Consider the following 23,520-nt stretch of genomic DNA (forward strand, 5'->3'; position numbering starts at 1 on the left):
TGATCGTTTGCACAATTCTACCTAAAAGCATTGAATTTTATGATTCCGAGGAGTGAACTTTACAGTTTGCAGATTATACCGTAACAAGCTAATAAAAATGCCCGAAGTTTGGGGTATCGCTAAAGGAGCCCCTATATCTTCTCAGCCTGAAAAGGTGCTTGCTACAGGACTCTGAAGTGCAGCATCAAATGCGAAGCGAGGCAGAAAACTGTGGGAGGAGGAGCTGGAGGGATGCAGGAAGTCGGACGTGTTCCAGGGACAGTACTGCAGCTCCATGGTCACCCAAATGAGCAGCATGGTACCATGTTTGTAGTTATGGCAACCCAAGCAAGTTCTCAGCTGAAGGTCCATCCCACGGCAGGGCCTGAAGGCTCGCCGTCTGAATCACTGTAGCTTTTTCATTGGTTTGAAAATAATACTTTATATATAGCAATATGTAACAATACACACACATTCACACACACACATATAACAATACACACATGTTCATACACACACATACACACACACATAACAATAGACACACATTCACACACACATATATAACAATACACACACATTCACACACACACCCATATATAACAATACACACACATTCACACACACACATATATAACAATACACACACATTCACACACACACTCATATATAACAATACACACACATTCACACACACATATATAACAATACACACACATTCACACACACACTCATGTATAACAATACACACACATTCATTCACACAAACATATATAACAATACACACACATTCACACACACACTCATATATAACAATACACACACATTCATTCACACAAACATATATAACAATACACACACATTCACACACACACACATATATATAACAATACACACACATTCACACACACACACATATATATAACAATACACACACATTCACACACATATGTATACATATCAATACACAAACACACATATATAACAATACACACACATTCACACACACACACATATATATAACAATACACACACATTCACATACACATTCATATATATATAAATATATATATAAAACAATACAGATATAAAATTTTAAATCCTGTTAGCTCATATAGTCACTTTTGAATGACTTGATCACATGTACTACACAGACACTTCACAGATGAGTTTACACAGGAAATCTTATTGCACATCAGCATTAATGTACCTTAGTGACCTTTTCCCTGTGACTATCATTTAATAATGTGCAGAAAACATTTACTGTGACATTTTCGAATTTTGAAACTCACCCCCCTGTGTGTGTGTGTGTGTGTTCGCACTAGTGCATATGTGCATGTGTGCACGTGTGTATCTGTGCACTTATGTGTGTGTATGTGTGTGTATGCATGTGTATGTGTGTGCACGTGTGTGTGCTTGTGTAAATGTGTATGTGTGGGGTGTGTGTGTGTGGGGTGTGTGTGTGTGTGTGCCTATGTGTGTGAGTGTGTGAGTATGTGTGTGTGCGTGTGTGTGTGTGTGTGTGTGAGAGAGAGAGATCTGGTTCCGTACGAGGCTCCGCTGACTTGTACTGCTGGGATGAGATAAAGCTGCACTGTTTCCCTTTGTGAGGGGGGCACAGGAAACAATTGACACCGTTTCTTAATTCACATTGTTTCTGAGACATTTCCTACTTCCTAGTATAATATAACTTTCCCATGAGAACAATTTGCTTGCAAATGGTTAGACATGATACATTTCTCATTGGCACACATCCTGTGGGGCGATTGTTCACTGTACTTTATAGTCACAAGTTGCTGCTTTTTGTGTGGTGGGGGTAGGGTCCCGCTTCATGTGGAGGTGCTCCAACTTCCTTCCAAGTTTCAATTTTCTCGTGATAACACTACCCCGGAGAGTTCATTCTTCCACAGTTGGAGTCTTTTTCTTGAAGCAGCGTATGGTTCATTTATACTGTCAGTTTAAGGAAAATCTTGTGAATTGTGGTGGTTTTAGGGGTGCCTGGTGAGTTCTGGAGAAAGCAGTTCACGGCATTTGATACTCAGGAGGTACATGGTGGTATATGATATTATCTCTGGAACTATGAAGTACCATCAAAGGATAATTCTAGAAATGGGAAATGCAACACTTAGATGAGATAACCTAATCTAATTTGCAATAAAAGAATGTTCAAATTACTTCTGAAATGACGATTTCCACATTCAGAAGTTATGCGGTAGGAAAAGAGAAAGTAAAAGTTTTTCAACTAAAACAAAACAAAACAAAACAAAACAAAACAACAGCAACAACAAAAAAAGACGTGGAACTGGGGTTTCTCATCCATCTTATCAGATTTTGTAAAATGATATCTCGTTAGTTTTGAGGTGCCTTCCCTAAGGAGGTCTGGAAGCAGTTGGATCTGGTTTCTCTTGTACCCTTCTCTGAAGGCAGCCTTGGCTGGGCTGGGTCTTATTTTTATCATCGAGACAACCAGGCTTTAGAAACTTTTGGGAGCAAGAAAAGAGACCGGAGAGGGACAGCGGAGTTGAGGTTCCATTTAGCACTTCCTAATGCGAATATTTGCGGACTTTTAAAATCTTCTCCCCGAGAAAGTCTTATTTTTTCCTAGTTTGCCCCAGTTCTCTGTCTCTCTTCTGCTGATTGGATTTAAAAAAAAAAAAAAGTTATAGCATAGAACCTTATCCCCAGCGGAATAACTTTTTGAACTTTTGATCTTTATTTTTGCAACCCAGCAGCTTCCCCCACCTCGTTCTAGTCAGTGGAGTCACAGATCTCTAAAATCTAGAGCAGAACAGACCTCTAGGGGTTACCCAACTTCAGCCCCCTCACTGTATGGAAGGATGAGGTCAAGGTTCTGAGTGGTAATGGGCTGGTAATGAAGCTCAGTGGGTAGGGTATTTGCCTGGTCTATGTGAATCCCTGGGTTCAAGCAGAGAATAAACTAAGCATAGTGATGCTTGCCTGGAATCCCAGCACTTGGGAGATGGAGGTAGTAGAATCAGAAGTTCAAGATCATCTTCCGCTCTATATCAAGTTAAGGTCAGCCAAGGCTACATGGGACCCCATCTCCGTAAGCAAAGAGAAACAAACAAGAGATGTATAATGAAAGCTATACAGACAGCCGATGACAGATCTGTGACCAGAATCAAGAATTCTTGATTTCCAGTTCGCTACTCTTCGACTTTCATAAACCTAAGGACAGAACTTGAGCACATGCTCACAGAACCAAGTACCAGTTAGTGGATGACATTATACTGTAGCAGAGTGAAACCTGGAAAGAAATCTAGTCTGTTTTTACAAGCTCAATTCTTTGAGTTAGGTAAATGCCGGGCAGTAATTTCTCACTCAGACTTCTCTGGCCTGTGGTTCCTGTGTAATTTAAGTGTAGAGTTATCATGGGCTGAAATGACCTTTGACTTGTCTACCGTCCTTAGGTCACCACACGATCTACATTGGGGTCCATGTGCCCAAGAGCTACCGGAGAAGGAGACGCCATAAGAGAAAGGCTGGGCACAAGGAAAAGAAGGAGAAGGAAAGGATCTCTGAGAACTATTCCGACAAATCAGATGTGGAGAATGCGGACGAATCCAGCAGCAGCATCCTCAAGCCACTCAGTGAGTACTCTCAGCTCAGCACTGCTCTGCCTTACTCTTCCTTGGCCAATGTAGAGGCAGTCAGGGACACTGGGGTGGTCTGTTTAATAGTGGTCTGCTGTAATGTCTGAGGATATGCTCTTCTTGTGCTGACAAGTTGGTCTAAGAGCTCATGTGGAAGATTGGTGGGGGAAAGATACGAGTAAGTGCGGGCACAGATGGCAAGTCTTCATCCTGAAAAGTGTGCTAGGGTACAGCCTCACAGACCATATGCTATTTAACTGCAGTCACCAACAGTCAGAGAATCGCTGGATCTATTCCACTTAAAAATAGGTTCTCCTGAGACAATAGGCTAAGACGAGAGTGTACGCATGTTTATGTTCGTCTTCCAAATATCACAGTCATCGGTGACATTTAGATGGATTGCGGGCCAGGTCAGTGATTTAAAACAGAACATCAGAGAAGCATTGCACAGGGCAGAGTGGAATGCCGAGTGACAGAGCTCTCAAAAGGCTGGCCGTCATAAATTTCATGCCTTGTATAAAACATGAAGGCGAATGGGAGGAGGTCAAAGGCACTCTGGGACTCAAGTCATAAGTAGACTACGGGCTTGGACATATGTTTAAGCTGTATTGTGTTTGTTGAGTCAGGGGGCTCCAATACAGGGAGAGCCTTACGGCTGGAATGCATCTGTACAGGAGAAACGCATGCCGGTTGTGGAAGGTTCCGGAAGAGGACTTAGTGACAGCTTTCATGTTGGCAGCGCTCAGCACACTCTCCATCTCTTGCAGAAGCCCAGACCCTGCAATAAAAGGCATTATGGGTGGCACAGATCAAGATCAAGTTCAGTCATGGCAGGCGATGACAGGCCAAATTAGAATGAAGAGCTCGGGGCTGTTGAAACGTGAATTCACAGCATTAAAATTAAAGAGGGTGTGGCGCGTATCGCTGTGAGTCTGCTCTCCTCTCGGCACTGGATGGAGCAGGTGGCTTAGGAAGCCGGACGAGCCCTGCTCCAAGAGGAGCGACATGGGTGGGCCGCTGGATTAATGTTATTAAGTGCTGGGGATTTTGGAAGTGGACTTCTCAACTGAAAGGGGAGGAGAGTTACATGTGAGGTGGAGGACAGGTAGCTAAAGCCATGTTTCTTTCATTGGAATGCTAGGGGAACATTTCTAAAAGGATTCGCCATGGTACATCACCCAAAATAATAGTATCCGTTCTAAGCCAGCTCCTTGTAAAGCATATAAAAAGGGATATGACTAGCAGCTTGGAAAAAGAAGATATCCCATTCCAAATAGATGCCTATCTTTCTCGTGATTTACTGTCTGTTTTGGCAGGGTACCAGCCAGCATCAAAGAGGGCCTCAGCTGAGCATATGTGAGAGATCCTCTCTCCTCCCCTTCCCCCCCATTCCTTTTCTCTCCTCTTCCTCACCCCCTTACCCTCTCCCTTCTCTCCCTTGTCTTTTCTCCCTCTTTTGAAGGTATCTTTCATTCTTCAAGTAATAAGATGTGTCATCAGTGTCTATATTAAAGAGATGGAGAGAGAGAGGGAGAGAGAGAGAGGGAGAGGAGGGAGAGGTTCACCTAAACAAAAGTGCCAAGCAATTTAGAGGTGATAATGATGTCACAACTTTTTTGTTTGTTTGTTTGTTTGTTTGTTTACTTGGAAAGGCAATGCAAACTGTGCTGGTAACACACAAGTAATCAGGGATGGGCACCTCAGACCTATTTAATGTGTGTGTGTGTGTGTGGTGCTACTGCTCTCTGGGGCATTTGGGGATCAGTTTGAATATAGCATACAAAATAAGCAGTCTAATTTGTCCTAGAGGTGAGCCCTCAGAGGTCTCCTCCTGGTGTACTGCTTTGTGTCTTAAGCTAAGTCCTGGATATGTAGACACGCTATGGACCCGATTGTTCAACGATTGTAGGTTCTCATGCAGCCCAGGTTGCCTTTGAACTTGGTGTTTAGACAAAGAGGACCCTGGACTGATGATTCTCTTGTCTCTACCCCTGAGGAGCTGGGGTTATAGGCCGGCCTTGTTTTATGGGATACTGTGGATTGAACTGAGGACCTTGTGTATGTCAGGCAATCCCTGATGGGAGGAAATTTTACCCTCTTTTCCTTCTGATGCTCATGAGAGTGTTGGCTGTGGATATCCAAATCGATGCAAAGGTCTTCTTAGAAATGGCCATCTGTATTCCTGCTGCTCAGCTGGGAGGCAGGCAGCCTGGGAATTGCCTTACCTGGTGTACTTCTTAAACATCTACATGGCTGCATCCAAATGCAGACAGGCAGGCACCAACATGCCGACATTTTTATGAGAGAATGCATCTATGAAGTCCTTGCCTCACGGTCCGTTGTTCTCTCTCAAGAGTGCCTATGTCTTGAGTCTAGGCCTTCTGAGCTCCTTACATCTGTACACCGTTTGTGTCCTGAAGGCGAGGTGCCTACATGTGCTGGCTCGGGAAATACATGCAGCAGCTGTATTTTTTTGAGGTAAAGAAGCCAAGCCACTCACAGATTAATTGTAACTGGAGAGGGGTCTCTGAGCCTTCATTCTGCAGTGCCTTCGGTTGGCTCTCCTTCTGAACTGTCCCCTTCTCAGTTTGGCTGCTCTGGTCTGTCCCAGGGCATCGTCGTGTCTCGCTTTGCTCTGAAGTCTTTCTCCGCTTAGAGGCAGCGTTGGTTTGGTGAAGCATGAGCCAGGCCATACCACTCCTGTGTGGATGGTCTCCCGTTGACCTCGAAGCCGTATCTGTGCTGTGCATTCCGCACACAGCATCCCTCCGGCATGCCGCGTCCGTTCAGTCCTGCATTACAGCATCCTCTCTTCATTCCCTTTATTTCAGTCATGCTGATGCCAATAACCCTGGCTTCCCTGCTGCTTCTTACTCCAGAGACTTCACTTGTGTACCCCAGCTTCCTGGAACGACCATCCTGCCTTTATCTCTGTGGGCTTTTGCCTTTCTTCATCTTCCATCTCGAAAATGCTGCCTTTTCAGAGAGCATCTGCCTCCTCTCACGCTGCTTCCTCATTGTTAAGTCCCTCTGCCCCTCTTTGGTTCCTTCAAGATACATCTTTCAACTAACAAGCTTTTCTTTTTTAATTTACAACTTTGGTTTGTGCGACTATTAGAGATCTTAAGTCCCATGACTGCAAGCAAGGGGAGGTGTGTCTTGTTTATTAACTGGGACTCTCTAGAGCTGTGTCAGATCCAAAGGACATTTAATACACATTCGCTGAAGAATACGTAAATGGCCTAGGAGGGAAATTTAAATTACTAAGGAGGGATAACATTGCTTTTATTGGTCTCAGTCTCTGCCACACCCTAAGTGAAAACCCAGCTGATTTTCTTGCATTCTAGCCTAGGACTCTCTCTGCCTTACCTCCCTCCACTGTCATACCAAATCTCACACTGACTTTTAATTGTTCCACTTTGGAAAGGGCCTAATTATTTCCGCTGTTGCCAAAATGGCATTTTGTTTTGGGGTAGACAACTACCAAATGGGTGGTGTTGCCTGTTGGCCGTAGGGTGATGGGAGAAACTGGGCACACATAGTCATTACGTGTACTTAAAGATGGTGGCCGTTGCACGAAGACGTCAGAGAACTCTGCTTAGAAGTCGCTGTCAAGAAGCCCAAAACTGTGCATCTTTGAAACAAGTTCTAAGGAGACCCTGGCCATAGGTTTTCCACATTGGGAACTCGACATAACTGACAGGTCCGTTTAGCTTAGAATAAAGACGATTTTTCTCTTTTCCACCACTTCTGGCATCAAGCTGGGGCATCGAGAAGGCTGGAGTGCATTTGATCCTGAGGTTTGTGTCTGCAAAGACCACAGAAGCCAGCTGGCTTCAGCGCCTTCTCTAAGCTTGGTGGCCCCCGAGGTTCTTCATGACCTCTGTTCCCAGTGTGGTGTCAAGAGCGGGTGTCCCAGCTAGGGACACAGGGAAAGAAACCTGTGTGTGACTGTGGCATGCTGAGCAGCAGGGAGAGCGAGGCTGGAGAGAGACAGGAGTGGTGTGGAAGAACAGGCGGGAGGAGAGACAAGGGATGAGGAGGTGGTGTGGAGTGGGTGGCGGAGAGAAAACTTAGATTGTGCTCTTTCTTAAAAATAATCCTCTTACCTCCTCCACCATGCACTTTTCCCCCCCATAGTTAGCAGCTGCCATCCTCAGAGGCGTGCCCAAAATGCAAGGGACTGATGGCCCTGGCTGCTGGGATCTAGAAACACAGTTTAGCTCCCCATTGTTAATGGCTTTGGCATCTGCATTTTACATTTGTTAGTGTCGAGTCCTGGAGGGCCTCTAAGAGCCACCTCGTGACCACAGAGTCTGCCAAGCGATGCCAGATGTTAGGAGACACAGGTACAGACAACATCAGGCTCTGTGTATGGACACGCGTGTGGCGTGTTTCTGGACCCTCGAGGGCCTGCGTCATGGCAAAGGTCCTGGCTGCCTCCTGTCCGCAGGCCTGCCCATGATGGCTGCGAAGTGCTCAGTCAGTGGGTGTGGACGGGGACAGTCTTGTGTTCTTTTCTAACTCCTTGGAAGCGTACCAGAGCGGATGGATTTATGCTAGTGGACATTGTTCTGTGAGCCAGGGACAATGGATGCCAGTCGGTGATCCAGCTAGATTCAGGAAACTGAAACAGAGAAATGGGCACTTGCTTTTGTTTAGGGCATCCGGGCAAATGAACAGAGTAGGGTTTTTTTTTTTTTTTTTTACCAGAGCCAAGAATATTTGCTTTTGGACACTTGACTTCCCAGTTCCCAGCAAACTCTTGTGTCCTTCTCCAGCCCTTTTTGGGATACATTTCTACTTTTTTCTTTTCTAATCAATCAATCTATCAATCTTTCTTTGTTTCTTCCTTCCTTCCTTCTTTCCTTCTTTCTTTCAATTGTTTTAGTCATGCTCTTTAATGTTGATATCATAAAGTAAACTTTCTTTAATTCGCCATACGCCATTGGCACACCTCTCAAACGGTCTGCAGGAGAGGTTAGTCTGTCAGAAGTGCACTCGTGTCAGGGAACTACAGACAGAGAATCAGGCTGCCCCTTCCATTCTCTTTTTCACTTTCCAGAAGTAAGAAGAAAATTTTTACTCTAGGTCTGAAAACGAGAGCTTTTTATATTGAAAAATAATCAAAAACCTAAACTATCTGTTTTCAGAAGGAGGCCTTATGATTGAGTTTCCTGGAAGGGCTGCCCAGCTAGAGCATTTCTGGGCGTGTATTCCATCCAGACGACTTGAGCTAGAAACCTGCCTCACATGGTCAGAGTAAGGTCAGAACTAGACTCGGCCTTGGGCTCTGCTTTCCTTGTTTGTCAGCAGTTATGGTAGACTCATGTCCTGCACATCAAATGACCTCTGCATTGGATAACGGTGTGTGTGTGTGTGTGTGTGTGTGTGTGTGTGTGTGTGCTCGCGGGTGCACGTGCATGTGGTAACTTGTGTCAGTGCTCAGACTGTCCCACCTGTGGCACAATACAGTATGGATTCCAGAAGACAGCTTTGCAAAGTCAGTTTTCTCCTACTGTGTGGCTCCCAAGGATGGAACCCAGGTCGGCAGGCCTGGCAGCAGGCAGCTTTACTGGAAGAGCCCTCTGCTGTCCCATCAGCCATTCTGCTTCAATCATGCTTGAAGCCTGATTTCCTTCATCTGCATGAAGAGAGTGATGCAAGCTCCAGGCTGGGCTTGGTGAAGAGTAAGTCTCTGTAGTTAGCAACTACTGCCCTCTAAGCCTTGTCAGCCCTTCTTGCTACGAGTTTTCAGTATTCCTTCAATTTTTACCAGCAACTCAGCACGTGCCTTCCGTTCCTTGGAACTTGACAGTGGGTGTCTGTCTGGACGTTGGCTGGCAGGTGAAACAGCCAAGGGCCTGAGTATTTCTAGGGGTGGAGCCGGCAGCGACTGCTTGGATGTATGGAAAACTGCCGGAAGGTAGTGCCTGCTTCCCAGGGTCTCCTCAAATGTAGTCAATTCTCAGCTTGTTCTATACACCCTGCAAACAAATGGGTTCATTCTTTTTCATGACAAGAAGGCTCTCTCTTCTGGTGAAATTAAAATGTTTAGGAATTGAGGCAGTGTGGCCCTGAAAGGTGAAGAGTTTACACACGATACTGAGTGCGCAACAAGACAATGCTTTGTGTGGTGCAAATAATTGTTTACTCTAGTAACTCTTGTAGACGGAAGATGCCACTGTGCTCTGTCTCCTTGAGTATTTTAGGCAGCCTAGGCTTTCTGAAATGTGGTTCTTCCAGTCACCTTGAGGTGCCCTCCAAACGGCAGTTCTTTTCTTCCTTTGCTGGTTATTCTATTCCAATAGTTATTCCCCTATGCCACGAGATGGGCTGTTATGAATAGTGTGTTTACGTGTTATGGGAGAGCTGATGCTGTTGCTATTTATAGTGACTCATGAGTTCAGGAGGCCTGAGACGGTTCTAGTATACTCAGTCTAGGTGCTGGGGTATGTAGGGCTAAAAGGAGTCTGTAACTTGCAGTGGAAAAAGGGGGAAACCAGAAGAGCTTAAGGTCTGAGATCCCTTTAGTGAGGTAAACAGGGTACAAATAACTGATCCAGGCATTGCCACCTAAGCAGAAGGCAGAGTGTGTCCTGTGCTTTGGGGTTAAAGTTTGAAAGGCAGGAGCTGGACTGAGTGCATGTGACTAGGACTCGGTTGAAGAGTGACAGACACTGACCAGGATCTTCTGGGAATGGTTTTCTGTTTAGGAAACTTGTCACACAGAAGGATGTAACTGCTGAAGGACACGGATGCATAACACCAGGGACTTAAATGCAAGGGTTTGTGAGCATGACCTGTGGAAGCAGAAGTGTCTAGGGTACACTCTATGTATTCTCCAGAATTCTTTAGTATTGAAGTCTAGATGCAGGGGGTGGAAGACACGGGTACATTCTATACATTCCCAGAATTCTTCCGTTCCTCAGTCTGGATGCAGGCGCATGCTAGGCTTTTGTAATAATTTTCTCATGGACAGGAGAAGTCTTCCTTCATACTTTACGGAGGCGTGAATCCGAAGTCATGTTCCTGGTCACATCTAGAGTCCAACATCTTAATTATCTTTGGCTCTCTGCTGCTCTTTCTTTCCCTTCCCTTCTGTACATCTATTGCTTCTCCGGTTTCTCTTGTGTTTCCCCCTTGCTCTGAATTTCTGGCCAGTCTCTTACTCAAATGTGTTTTCTCCCATTAGGTTCCTCCTTGAAATAGAAGGATGCCCTTTAGCAGAGACTGCTAGACACCCGAAGGACTCATTCCATCTAGTCTCTCCCATTAAGAATAGAAGCTCTTGCCCTCTTCGTTTCTCAAAGCAGCCCCGCCCACCCAACTTAGGGTTCCTAGATGCTTAAGAGGAAATTGACTGTGGATGGGACTTGGTACTTTCATTCTTTTAAGTAGTTTAATCAAAACTGTAGACTCACCTTGTTGAGCAAGGCCTTGTGAAGTTAGTTTATGCCCGCTTGTATGGTTTTCCTGTGTTTTGAAGTGTAATAGTACCTAAGTATATCCTATGAACTGTTGAATGGACCCTGTCATGCCCTGACATCGATAAGACCCTTTTCAGATGGGAGTCATCTCTCCTGCTCCATTGTTAGAATCCCAAAGCCACCATCTATATCATATACATATTGTGTCATGGGAGTCCTTCAAATGTATGATTAAAGAACAGGGCAAAAATTATTTATTAGTTAAATTAAAAAAATGAAAACATGAAGGCAAGGGCTATGTGTAATTTAGTCAGTATTAACAATCGTTTTGGTAAGTAAGATATTGTCTTAATTTCTGGTTGAAATGTCAGTAAAATAAAGATCACCAAAGAGCCCTTTAAGAGGCTGGGTTCACAAATGGTGAAATGAGAAAAGGTCAGGGAAGTCTAATTCTGCACAAATTTGTTTCCAATGATTAATTTGCATATAAACAAAGTATTTAAAAATGGATAAAAGTGCTAACACACACACATATGAACAGAAGCTCTCTGTTCACATGCACAAACTCACATACACTGATGTGTGTGTGTGTGTGTGTGTGTGTGTAGTGAGTGTGTGCTTGCTTTGTGTAGTTTGCTGTTTGTTTGTTTGTTTTCAAGATAGTCTTGCTCTGCAATGCTGAGTGACCTGGAACTTGCTCTGTAGTTGACCTGACCTTGAACTTGTGGTGCTCCTCAGCCCTTGATTCCAGGTTTCATAAAGTGATTTTTAAAATTGGAATAATTGGTGTTGTCCCCATTTTAAAAATGATCTAGGGAATTAGGTTGAAAGGTGTTTTCTATGTAAGTAACAGGAATTTTAAACTTCAATTTTGAACTAATTTTACGCTTACATAGAAATTGCAAAAGCATGCAGAGTTCAGAGTACAAATCCACCCATGTTTCTTCCTGTGACATCTAGAGTTATTAAAACTAAAAACACTGGCACTGCCTCAATGTCCCTTGAATGGCTTTGTCTATTTGTCTTTTAGTTTTACAGTATTGGAGCTCTAATTCAGACCGGACATAGGCTAGGCTAGTCGTGATCTAACATTGAGCTACACCCTAGCTTGATAGGAGGCCATGTATTCACCAACTTAGCCCTTACACCTTACATGTAAAGCTTACACACAGTACTCATGCAGTGATAGGTAGAACCAAGTCATGCTTTCTCTCATATATATATATATATATATATATATATATATATATATATATGTGTGTGTGTGTGTGTGTGTGTGTGTGTGTGTGTGTGTGTGTGTGTGTGTGTGTGTGTGTGTGTGTGTGTGTGTTTTTTGTTGCCATAATTCTCTAAAGAACTAGAGGGCTTGCTGAGTTGTTTGGTAAGCCTGCCTGTGTAGAAGGCTGTTTGGTTAGTGTTCATGTTCCATGGGAAGTGTGAGAATTATACACGGAAGAGGTTACTTATAGTAAACGTTGCACACTCTGAAGGCATCTCCAGGGCTACACGTGGAGTTTCTTACATAGAGAACTTTGAGAGTTGCCTTTCTAGTCTCGGTGGATTATGGAAGAGAGGGCAGACAGATGGAAAGAGACAGAAGACCAGGGAGTTTGCTGTGAGATTCTCTTTCCTAGTAGCACCAGAAGCTACACCCACAGGATCTCACCAGCCTGACTACTCAACTGTTAGCCAAACAAGTTTGATGTCAAAGGCCATGGCAAACTAGATAGGGAAAAGTCTATGAGGCCCCAACCCTACTCAAAGAATGCTAGACAACTGTGGAAAGCTGGGTCCGGGGGCGATGGTCTTCCCCAGGAAAGAGCACACTAATTGGCTGTCTGGTATTAAATGATCAGCCCTGAAAACATACATATAAGTAACATTATAAAGAACAAACAGATTTTCCATACATACGTGAAATAGCAGTTGTCAAAAATAGGCCCTGAATTTGAGGAAGAGAGGGGAGGGGCATGTGAGAGCGTTTCGAAGGAGAAAAGAGAGCGGGAAATGTTGTAATTAGTGTAATTATATTATAATCTCAAAAAATGAAAGAAAAAGAAGAATTGGCTTGCATGTATGTATCTGGCTTGCAGATTAAGGTTTGTGTTGGTTTTGGAATGAATTCGGATGCCCTTCTATGTCCTCAGAATTTAGATAAGAATCCTGACACACCTCTGGATTCATGTGTTGTTATTTTTTTTTTTTTGATACTCAATGCATTTTTATTTATTTTTTCCTCCATCTTTATTAATTTGGGTATTTCTTATTTACATTTCAAATGTTATTCCCTTTCTTGGTTTCCAGCCCAACATCCCTCTAACCACTCTCCCTCCCCTTCTCTATGGGTGTTCCCCTCCCCATCCTCCCCCCATTACCGCCTTCCCCCCAACAATCACGTTCACTAGGGGTTCAGTCTTGGCAGGACCAAGGGCTTCCCCTTCCACTGGTGCTCTTACTAGGCTATTCATTGCTATGAAGTAGGATTCCACTTGATACTTTTATTTTTGAGCATGTGGTACCTGGTGGCCTTCTGCTGGTGGCACTTTGAGAGGCTCACCAATATCAAGAACATATACATAGCTGTGAAATTTGAAGACAATTCTTTGTCCGGTTATACTTAAATACTTTCCGTGAAACCACTAACTCCCACAAACAAACTGAAGAAATGGGTGGGCTCTCTGGGTAGATGGCAAAGCACAATACTTTCTCTTGGAAATCAGAGTCCCCTAGGCTAGCCAGACTGTACAGAGTCACTTCAAGCCAGTTTTAAACCTTACCTGCAGATCTCTAGACCCAGTTCATTTTTACTATGATTATGAAATTATTGTAGTGAGTCTGTTACTACCTTCTTTTATCTTTAAGCCATAATATTTCTTTGCATTGTTTTTAAAGCTACCAGTAAGACCTTTCTGCTATTATGAGCTGAGGCCTGCCCTATAGCTATGTTTTCTTAGCACTTAATTTTTTTTTTTTTTAGTTAGCACCAGCATACCAAATAATAAAGAACCCCAACTTTCTAAATTTCCTTTAAAATTTCCCTTGTCCGCAGCCTGGAGACTTAGCTCAGTAGTGGTACTTGTCTGGTATGCTCGAGGCTCTGGGTTTGATCCCCGTCATTGGTTAAGACAAAACAAAACAAAGACAGAAACAAAACAAAAACTCAACTGCAGTCTTCTAGCAGGCCATTGAATTTAACCCTACAATTCAATTTATGTTCTGTATGCGTGGTTTCTCTGAGGATCAAGGTGTTCACGTTTAGCACTCTGTAGAGATGCTCTCCCTGGTGTCCACACCACTTGGCAATCTGCCGGATGACAGTGGAAACTCAGAGTGAGGCAACGGGACTTTTTTTGGAAGACAGCTGGTACTAGGGGAATTTTTGTAGGCAATGAACCATTCTTTAATTGAAACCACTGGATGTGGTTAAGTAGTTTATTTTAAAAACACCATATGTTAGTTCATTCCTATAGACTGTGACAATCATAGTATAATCAAAAGCTGTTTGTGACATTTCTGTTTAGTGTTCATAAAAGAGTGGTTTGCTTCCTTGAAATCCTGAACCCTGTGCCAAATGCCAGCGCACTGACAATTACAGTTTTGCTTTCAGGCCGCTGAGCAACTCTCAGAATCTGTGGTAGGTTTTATTTTAATTTTTTTGTCACTTTCACTAATTTGTCATTTTTCTTAAGTGGAAAAATATCTTCTCAGCTCTTTGTTAGGTAAACAAAACTTTTACTCCCCTTTCCACGCTTCCCCTGAGAGGAGGAAGCAACCTAGTGCAAGCTAAGCTGTGTTTTGTGTCTCTCTTTTGGCCAGAGAGCCAAGCTAATGCATGATCTCATTGATACATGATCTATTTGTATGAACTGCAAGCTTGTGTGCTTGTCATCATCCTTCATGGTTCTGGGGCAGTTACCTTGTTAGCCACCATAACAGGGGAAGAAAAGAGAGACAGGCGTGTCCCCAAGCCTTCTGAGCGCAGTGCAGCACAATTCTATTCAGCTCAGTGTAACCCACTTAGAGTCATAGAAATACATGCAGAGTGCTTTGTCCGTGGTAGCCCAGGGTATGGTGCCGCAGAGATGACAGTGCCTTAGACGGTTTATGGGGAATGCTGGCACAAATATCTAAAACAATGTTGTAATTGCTATGGTGTTTTGAGAGCATAGAAGAAGGTGCAAAGATTGGTGGGGGCTTTACAGGTAGTCTCCTTGTTACCCGAGTGTAGCCTTGATGGGAAGGAATGCATTTAGAGTTGGAACAGGGTAGAAGTGGACCTGACTGTTTTTATTGCTTCTTCATCCGGGAGTGGACCCTCTGATAGCAGGTGACAGGATTGAAAGTTTTCTATCATAGCGTCCCCTCTTTTTAGAATGAAATTATGCAGTGGTTTACATTGTGTACCTAACCTGACTACTAAAGGGGACTGATTTCTAGTCTGCCCAGTAGCTATTTCTTACTTTCTCTTTTATCTTCAGAACCCCGAGTTTGTTCACAATAAAAATCTGAGCAATGCCATTCGCAGCCTGTATGGCTAAAGGGGTTGCCACATGGCTCAATTCTGATCAGCAAGTAAGCGTAAGTGTATGCATCATTCTTGGGAAATATTTATTGGTTCCTGACCAAGATAACATTCATATTTTGTGGTGGATATTGTGGATGAACATTTTGGGTAGATTATTCCCGAAATAGTAAAAACTTGTCACTTCCAGAAAAATCTTAATCTCGTCACTGTTGATGGTTGACCAGAATATTTTACCGTTTACATTTAATGAGTCAGTTTGTATATGCCAGTCACACTTACAGATTACCTACGTGTCCTTTCCCCATATACAAAGGAAGATTATAAGAAAGGATATGATTAAGTTCTGTGGATGAAATGATTTGGACTTTGTGGATAATACCATGCTGATGATAATATTTATCAAACACAAACTGTTGTCTGGGTACCACGTCAATACCTAAAAGTCCATGATCTCAGTTTTTCTCATGGCTATCCTAACAGCAACCATCTTCCTTTGGTCTTGAGGGATCTGAGGCTCATGGAGGTGGGTGACTCACCTCTATACAGTTGGTGAATGGATTGCTAAGAGACAGATCAGAGTCGTTATGACTCAGATCAGAGGCTAGGAACCCCGGCACCCCACAGAGACTGGTGCAAAAGATTGGCTCAGGCCTTTTGCCGGTTCTGTGCTTGAGTGAATGAAAGTTTGAGAGGGAGCATTGTGTGCATCTCAATGCAACTGGTACTGTTGCTACCAGTAGTTTAGTCGTGCCTTAAGGTAGAACTAAACTTAAGTGACCTTAAGCAGTATGCATGAAGAAGTCTTTCTTTTCCCTTCAGAATATCCTCCAAGTTTAACCCAGAAATCTTAGTTTAGACCCTGAAGTCCTAATGTGCTTCTTCTTTTGGTAACAAAAGTAAATAAATTGTACACACAGTAACTAAATCACATGAGGTGAAATAGCATAAGTGGGTTTTACTACAGACTGCTAATTTTCCTGTCAATCTGTTTAAATTTTTTTTAGTGTCTTTCTGTCCATCTATATTTGTTCATTGACTCATAGTTATTTTTAAAATTTAAAATATTTATATTTTGAAATTCGGTCGCTGACTCTTGCTGCTTCTCTGTCACGTTTTGAAAATACTTTGAATAACTTTGGTGCCTCATGTTTTCCTTCTCCGGGAAGGTCCTTAGCCTTCTGGTTGGTTCTCACTGAACAAGGGAGGTCCAAAGTTATCCTGTAAAGACTCTGGAGAGATTCTCAGTAGATCCAATGGATCCCAGCATCACTCTGGCATCAGAAAGGACAAGAGGCCTTGTTAGAGCATATAGACCAGTGGTTCTCAACCTTCCTAATGCTGTGACCTTTTAATCACAGTTCCTCGTATTGTGATGTCCCCCAACCATAAACTTACTTTCGTTCTTACTTTATAACTGTAATTTTGCTATTGCTATGAATTACAATGCAAATATCTGATATGCAAGATATCTGGTACGTGAATCCAAAAGGGGAAGTGATGCACAGGTTGAAAACCACTGATCTAGATCATTATCTAGAACATTCATTGCAGGCGTTGCAGGTACTGTGCTATGATTGGCATTACGGCAACGAGCAAACTTAAAGACATGTGCTTTCCTTAGGAAGAGGATAGCCTGTCACTTGCTAATCAGATGCTCACAGAGATCGATGGTAAGGGTTGCTTGTGGGCAGCGCTGTGACAGTCTGTGGCTCGTGGCGATGTTAAACTCATTGGTGGGATTTGTTCAAAGCGTGGTGGTTAGGAGAAGATGCTCTGAGAAAGGCAGGGTTGAGCTGAGGAAGAATCAAGGCCCCAGACGAGGCTGTGAACTGGAGGAAGAACTGAGTCTGAGCAGCTGTATAAGGTGGCACACAGCGTGGAGAAAGTAGGAAGAGTCAGGTTGAGAAGAACTTGGGTTGGAAAATAGTTACATTACCTTTGGCTAGTGTCTGGTTTGGCTAGTGTCTGGTGAGAAGATTTAGAATTACCGATGGCCTCATAAACGCTTACTGCACGCAGCAAGTTCAAATACCCATTTTCAATCTACATCGAGAACAAACTCTTACGTTAATGTTAAAAAAAAAAAATCCCCAGAATGACCTCTAACTTCACATGGACTCTTCTTCTCCACTGTCTCCTGAAATTCTGATGTGTCAATAAAGCATCTCCCGATAAATTACTCGTGGTCTAGCAAAACGCCTTTGCCACCAGCACGAGAGGTAAGACCCTGCCGTCTCAAGTGCAGCGTGAGTCTTGTCTATTTTGTCAGAATGCTCAACGGGCAGCCAAGAAAAAAGCCTGTCAGGACACCACTCCTACCAATCAGAAACAGAGAGCACGAGGGAAGGAACATTCCGGATGAAGATGAATGTTCGGTGGCATTGACTAAGTCATACACAGACCTTTTCTCTCTGTGACTCACTCGGATCAAGTGACAGGTCAAGAGGACACAAAGCCTTAGTCCCGCGTCAGCTTACTCAGTGACTCCGTTCCAGAGTCTCTTTACGTGTATCACCCAAGTATAGAAGGGTGTCTACCGTGTGATTTATGCCAGGGCTTCGGTTTGCTGGTTTATTCTGTCACAGTCAGGGCAAGAAGAGAAATGGGTGACGTAAAGAGACGTTTCTTCTAAGCGGAGGAAATGTGGAACGCTGGTGTATTTTTTTTTTTTTTTTGTTTCAATGCTCTTTTTGAAGTCTGTGATCAGGAAATGTGTTTTTCCTAAGAAGAAATCATAAAAGGCCCCAGGAGGGCCTCAGCGACCGGAAGGGCACATTTATAACAGTGCCTTTCATGTTTTTCTGCATCACCTCCACACCACCCAGTCACCTTCGCTGCAGCTCCCACTTTTCTATCAGTTATTTTGGATGGAGTCCTTTGTGTGCAGTTCAAAGCCTGTACCAGGAGTCAGCTAAGCTGGGTTCAACTAAACATGGCCAACATTTTATTTTGCTGTTGTAGTGTAAATAACTCAGAGAGGTTTCTGTATATAGAACCGTAATTGTTCCATAACTCCGGATGCAAAAGTTATCCCCGCTGTCGAAATATAATAACCGTTTCCCACGGTTTTATCACCTTGCCTGGGATCATATTTTTCTCTTTGGGAGGAGTGGGGATTTTGATGAAGCCCTTGGATTTCTGGCCTGGCTTGTTCTAGACAATCGGTTTTTAACCAGTGGGTCACATACCAGATATTCTGCATATCAGATATTTATATTATAATTCATAACAGTTATGAAATAGAGATGAAAATAATTTCATGGGTAGGGGTTCACCACAACAGGAGGAACTGTGTTAAACGGTCGCAGCATTAGGAAGGTTGAGAACTGCTATTCTATATCATATCCTGTGAAGCTGAAGTACCAGAGTGATTGGGCTAAGAGCAAGGAACACGTGATAGGGGCAAACCAATCCTGGATGATTTTGTTATTCATTTCTCCTGAGCTTGGCATATTCAAAGTTAGAGAGTCACTTGATTGGTCTAAAGTCAGCTGAATTCTAGAGGAGACCCTCGGAGAGATAATGCCTTGGAAACAGATGCTCAAAGCTGTGTAATAGCTTTCATCGTGGCTGAAGTTGGGCGGCAGTTGTGTCTCTGTGAAGGGTGTGGCCACATTGTAATTGGGCTCCTCCCGTTGCCAATGAGCCTGTCCTGGCTATACTTACTACAGCAGTCACCAATTTTCCTGGCTATCCTTCAGCCATCTTTTGTCATTTCTTTTCTTTTTCAAGACCAGAATTTGCAGAAACCATTTCTTGTGCTCTCTGTTGCCTGTCGTAGCCTACCAACTGGTGTGTTAGGAAGCCGCACAGCCTTCAGCAGGAACTGAACTTCTGAGTAAGGCTTTAGACCCTGAAAGACAGCTACCTCTGTGGCTGTGTCTGTTGTGAATGGCTTCCTTAATAACCTTGAGGCAAATCTGAAGACACCTTTTTCTTACAAATGAAGAAAACAGTATTTATGAAATCTAGTCTGAATTCAGATTCCTTGATCACCTCACCCTTTTCTTTTTTGGGACAATCTCATACAGCATGGGCTGTCCTGAAACTCATTATGTAGATGATGATGATGATGAGGGCCTTGAACTTATGATGTTCACACTTTTACCTCATGAGTGCTAGGATTAGATATGAATACGATATTTCTATCATGCCTACTTTACATGTGTTGAGCTTGGGATCAAACCCATGGATTTCTGCATACTAGGGAAGCACTCTACCCATTGTGTTATATCCCCAGCTCCTAGATCTTAGTTTTTGTGACGTGAAAAAATATAGTGTGACTGACATGCAGCATGAGGTTGCTGTGAGGTTTAAATGAGCTATCCGACTTTCAAACGGGCCCAGGAAGGAGTAAGGCTCTAGGTATATCAGTTATTGTACTGAGTTACTTGGTTTTATATTAGCAAGGAGCGGAGCAGTGTCTTTGAACTCTAGTTCCTATCTCATCACCTTCCCAGACAGCCGCAGCTCCTCGTCTTTCCTCTCCATGGGGAGGAAGGTGGTCGACTTCTTCCACTGCTGACTGAGGGCAATGGGGTTTTGAACTAAAGATTTAGATATTTTTTTGTGGGAACATCTGAATTCCTAGAACAAGTCGGCAAATTATTCTAAAAATGGAGAGACACCTACCATCCCTATTATTAAGAGCTGCTTGGTTCTAGCCCAATTTTAACTTCAGAAAAAACAGCCAACTTTCTCTGGAACACATTAGTAGTAGTCAAGTGCTTTGGGACATGGCGGTAGATGTGTTGTGTACAGTTGTTGGAAGCACACAATGCCTTCCTTCTTGTTATCAGTGACAAGAAGAGAGTGTGGAAACCCAGCCCACAAGCTCACTGGGTAGAAGCCATTTGGGCCGTCTTCCAAGTCAATCAGTTTAGACTAAAGACTAAGCAATATATTGGGTTAAAAGTATGAACAAATACAAATTCTCTTGAGTTGGAAGGATTCCCTGAGGAGTACACTTATTTTCATCATGCCTCTTCTTCTCTTTCAGAGTCTTGCTAGAGCATTGTAGAGAGCTTGATGGGGAGAGTGGCTGCCTTGATCCCCTCACTATGCATCTACCCAGCTTGCCTGCAGGGGCCTAATTGTTGCACCACAGTCTCTGTCCCCCTGTCTCTGTCTCTGTCTGTCCCCCCCCCCCCAAACACGACATTTTCTTGTTTGCACATTCCTCTTCTTTGATTGGAAAAATAACACTACTCAGCCTTTATATAATATGGGAGAGGGTCAAGGTGCACATTTGTGCATACATTATTGTGAGAGGTCTTCAGAGACTGCTCCTGCTCCCCATGAGAAGAAAATAAAGATCTGACAGGTGGAATGAGTTAAACAAGGGTCAAGTGTGAGAAATGATTAGGCCTGGTGCTCTTTTCATAATACTTAGATTCATATCCTCTGCTGCAGTTGAATGAAGTAGTTGGATCGCTAACAGCCTCTCATATTGCACAGATTTGGGATGACTTGTATTTTTATTATGTAAAAACATGGTGAAAACAGAAATCAAAACCAGGGAGGGCACACAATATGCAGAACCATTAGGGCCAATGTTGTTCCTGGAGTTGAATTTAATTTGTCTGAGATTCCTGGCAGCCAAGATGAAAAGAAAAACACAGTAAGTTGTATGTCTCATATCAGAAAAGGAAATGCATGCTAAGGAGAAGTAGAGGTTTTATTAGGATTATACTCTAGAGGGATGGTTTCACTGCGGCTTTAGATAAGAGTCAAGACCAAGAATAGTAGATAAGGGTCTTGTGCTGGTTTCACTCGGTTGCCATGACAACACACTCTGACCAAAAGCAAGAGAGGGGAGGAGTGGGTTTATTTCAGCTTACAGGTCTATTACCTGTCTATTACCAAGGGAAGTTTGGGCAGGAACTTGAGCAGACTCAATGGAGGAGGGCTGTCCGTTCGCTCATTGATACATCCATGCTTAGATCTTCAGCCAAGGATGCTTGCTCCGGGACTGGTGCCGCCCACAGTGGACTAGGTCTTCCTACATCAATGAATCAAGACAGCGCTGGCTGTTTAGATATGTTCACAGGAAGTCTGATCTGGGTAATTCCTTAGTTGAGACTTCCTTTAGGTATCTCTACTTGCGTCTCTAGGGTAGTTATCAACACCATTTTAAAGCTATACAGTAACATAAAATTGTTTCTTAAGGAGTCTGAGAATTGTTGGCTGCCCATTGGGAGTTTGGTGTTCTATTAGACACTCTGGATACCTTATTTTATTTCACTGCCATAAACATTTCATTACTACGTGTTACCTTTTAAAGGATCATTGTTTTTTTTATCTATTTAATAATAAGGCATTCAGTCTCAAAGATTTCCTGTTACTTCCTCAAGGTCCTGTAGCTAGCGAAGAGTCCTCTGGTGACTAAGATCCTTGCAGTTATGCACCAGCCCCATGTGAATCTAGAGCCTGTACAGTTTATACTTTCTCGTGGTGCTTTTAATGTTTCAGTGAGACAAGGTAAATAAATGCATGTATGCCTGGCCCTCCACGCCTGTGAGTTCTACATCCCTGGATTGGATCAGAAATACTTGGAAGAAGACTGCATTTACACTGAATATGTGTAGACCTTATTTGGCCAGTGCTCTCTATGCAATATGGAATAACTACACTGCCTTTTCATTGTGTTAGCTATTATAAATAGCCCAGAGATGGTTTAAGAGGAGAATATATTACTGTGCCATTTTATATAAGAGATTTGGGCATCTGTGAATTTTGGTATCCATGGAGATCATGGAACCAAAACCCCTCAGATACCAAAGGACAGACTGTGTATCATCTCCTGGTGGTTATGTGTTATCCAGGAATACATTTTAGAGGGTAGTCTTTGTAAACATCAGTCTCACATCCAGGCTTTGGTAGGAGGCGAGTAGTGGAAAAGCTCATGTTCCAGTGCCTCCAAAGAGCGTTTCTGGAGACTGGCAATCCTGACTATGTGCTGTGGCTATTTAAAGCTAAGTGCTTTGACTGCATCGCCATCTTCAGTCCTCCTCAAAAGCCGATATGGAATGTATTGCGAGAAAGTGAGGCTCACTGAGGTCAAATGACTCCCAAGTTTACGTAGGGCCAGCAGCAAGATTCAAGTACAGGCCGGCCTGGCTCTGTTCAACATGGCTTCACCATTGTCCTACAGGACACTCAAATATGAAAGAGGTAAAAATAATAATATCTTGAGGGTCACTTAGGTCCTAATCTGGACTCCTGCCTGGAAGAAAGACCTTTTTGTTTTATATAGTGTGTGTGTGTGTGTGTGTGTGTGTGTGTGTGTGTGTGTGTGCGCGCACGCGCGTGCACGCGTCCCTCTGGTCAGGTGAAATTCTCCTTCACAGGCTGCTGAATCAGCTTCAGCATGTGCTTCACTCTAAGTGTGGATAGTTCTGTGCTACAGACCCTGAGTGCTGGGACTCTGACTTGGAGGATTCCAAGGAACCTGTCGCTGGTGAGTTGTTTCCACAACCCCAGAAAGGCATTAAAGCTCTTTCTTTGGATTTCATTTCCCAGGGTCGCTAAGGAGTCCACCAAGGTAAACCAAGTGCTAGAAACTGGGAGGTCAAAAATTCCTTTGAACAAGTTTAATTTTAGAGAATGGAACAAATGTACTAAGTACTAATTTTAGTTTAGAACAGTTGATTTGAAGTTGTCCCTTTTGGAAGCCTTTAACTACCGTGATCAATGATAAAAGTAATGCCACTCCCTTTTCGTGACTATTCTAATAATAGTGACCATTGCCTCTGGGAACACGGCAGGGGCAATGGTAACTGAGCATTGTTCTGAGGACTTGATAAAGCTGCTTGTTCAGTCCTCAGCATGACCCTCTGAGGTCTGCAGCATTGTTAATTCTATAAATGAAGAGGTCCAGGTGGGTAAGGAACTTTCCCCAAGCACACAGCCGGTGAGCGGCAGACTTAACTGCTTGAAAGGTAGATTGAAGATTCTTGAACTTTGCTCTGCT

The 23,520-nt window shown here is 43.3% G+C and overlaps 1 protein-coding gene across 1 annotated transcript in view; it reads left to right on the forward strand.

Moving 5' to 3' along the window:
- Positions 1–23,520, forward strand: part of Slc4a4 (solute carrier family 4 member 4) — a 331,652-nt gene that overhangs the window by 64,694 nt on the left and 243,438 nt on the right. Inside the window, exon 3 of the mRNA XM_032916131.1 lies at positions 3,411–3,590. Coding sequence (XP_032772022.1) covers positions 3,411–3,590 — 180 coding nt within the window. The remainder of the gene's footprint in view (positions 1–3,410; positions 3,591–23,520) is intronic.

This window comes from Rattus rattus, chromosome 11 (genome assembly GCF_011064425.1).
Source record: "Rattus rattus isolate New Zealand chromosome 11, Rrattus_CSIRO_v1, whole genome shotgun sequence".
NCBI lineage: Eukaryota > Metazoa > Chordata > Mammalia > Rodentia > Muridae > Rattus > Rattus rattus.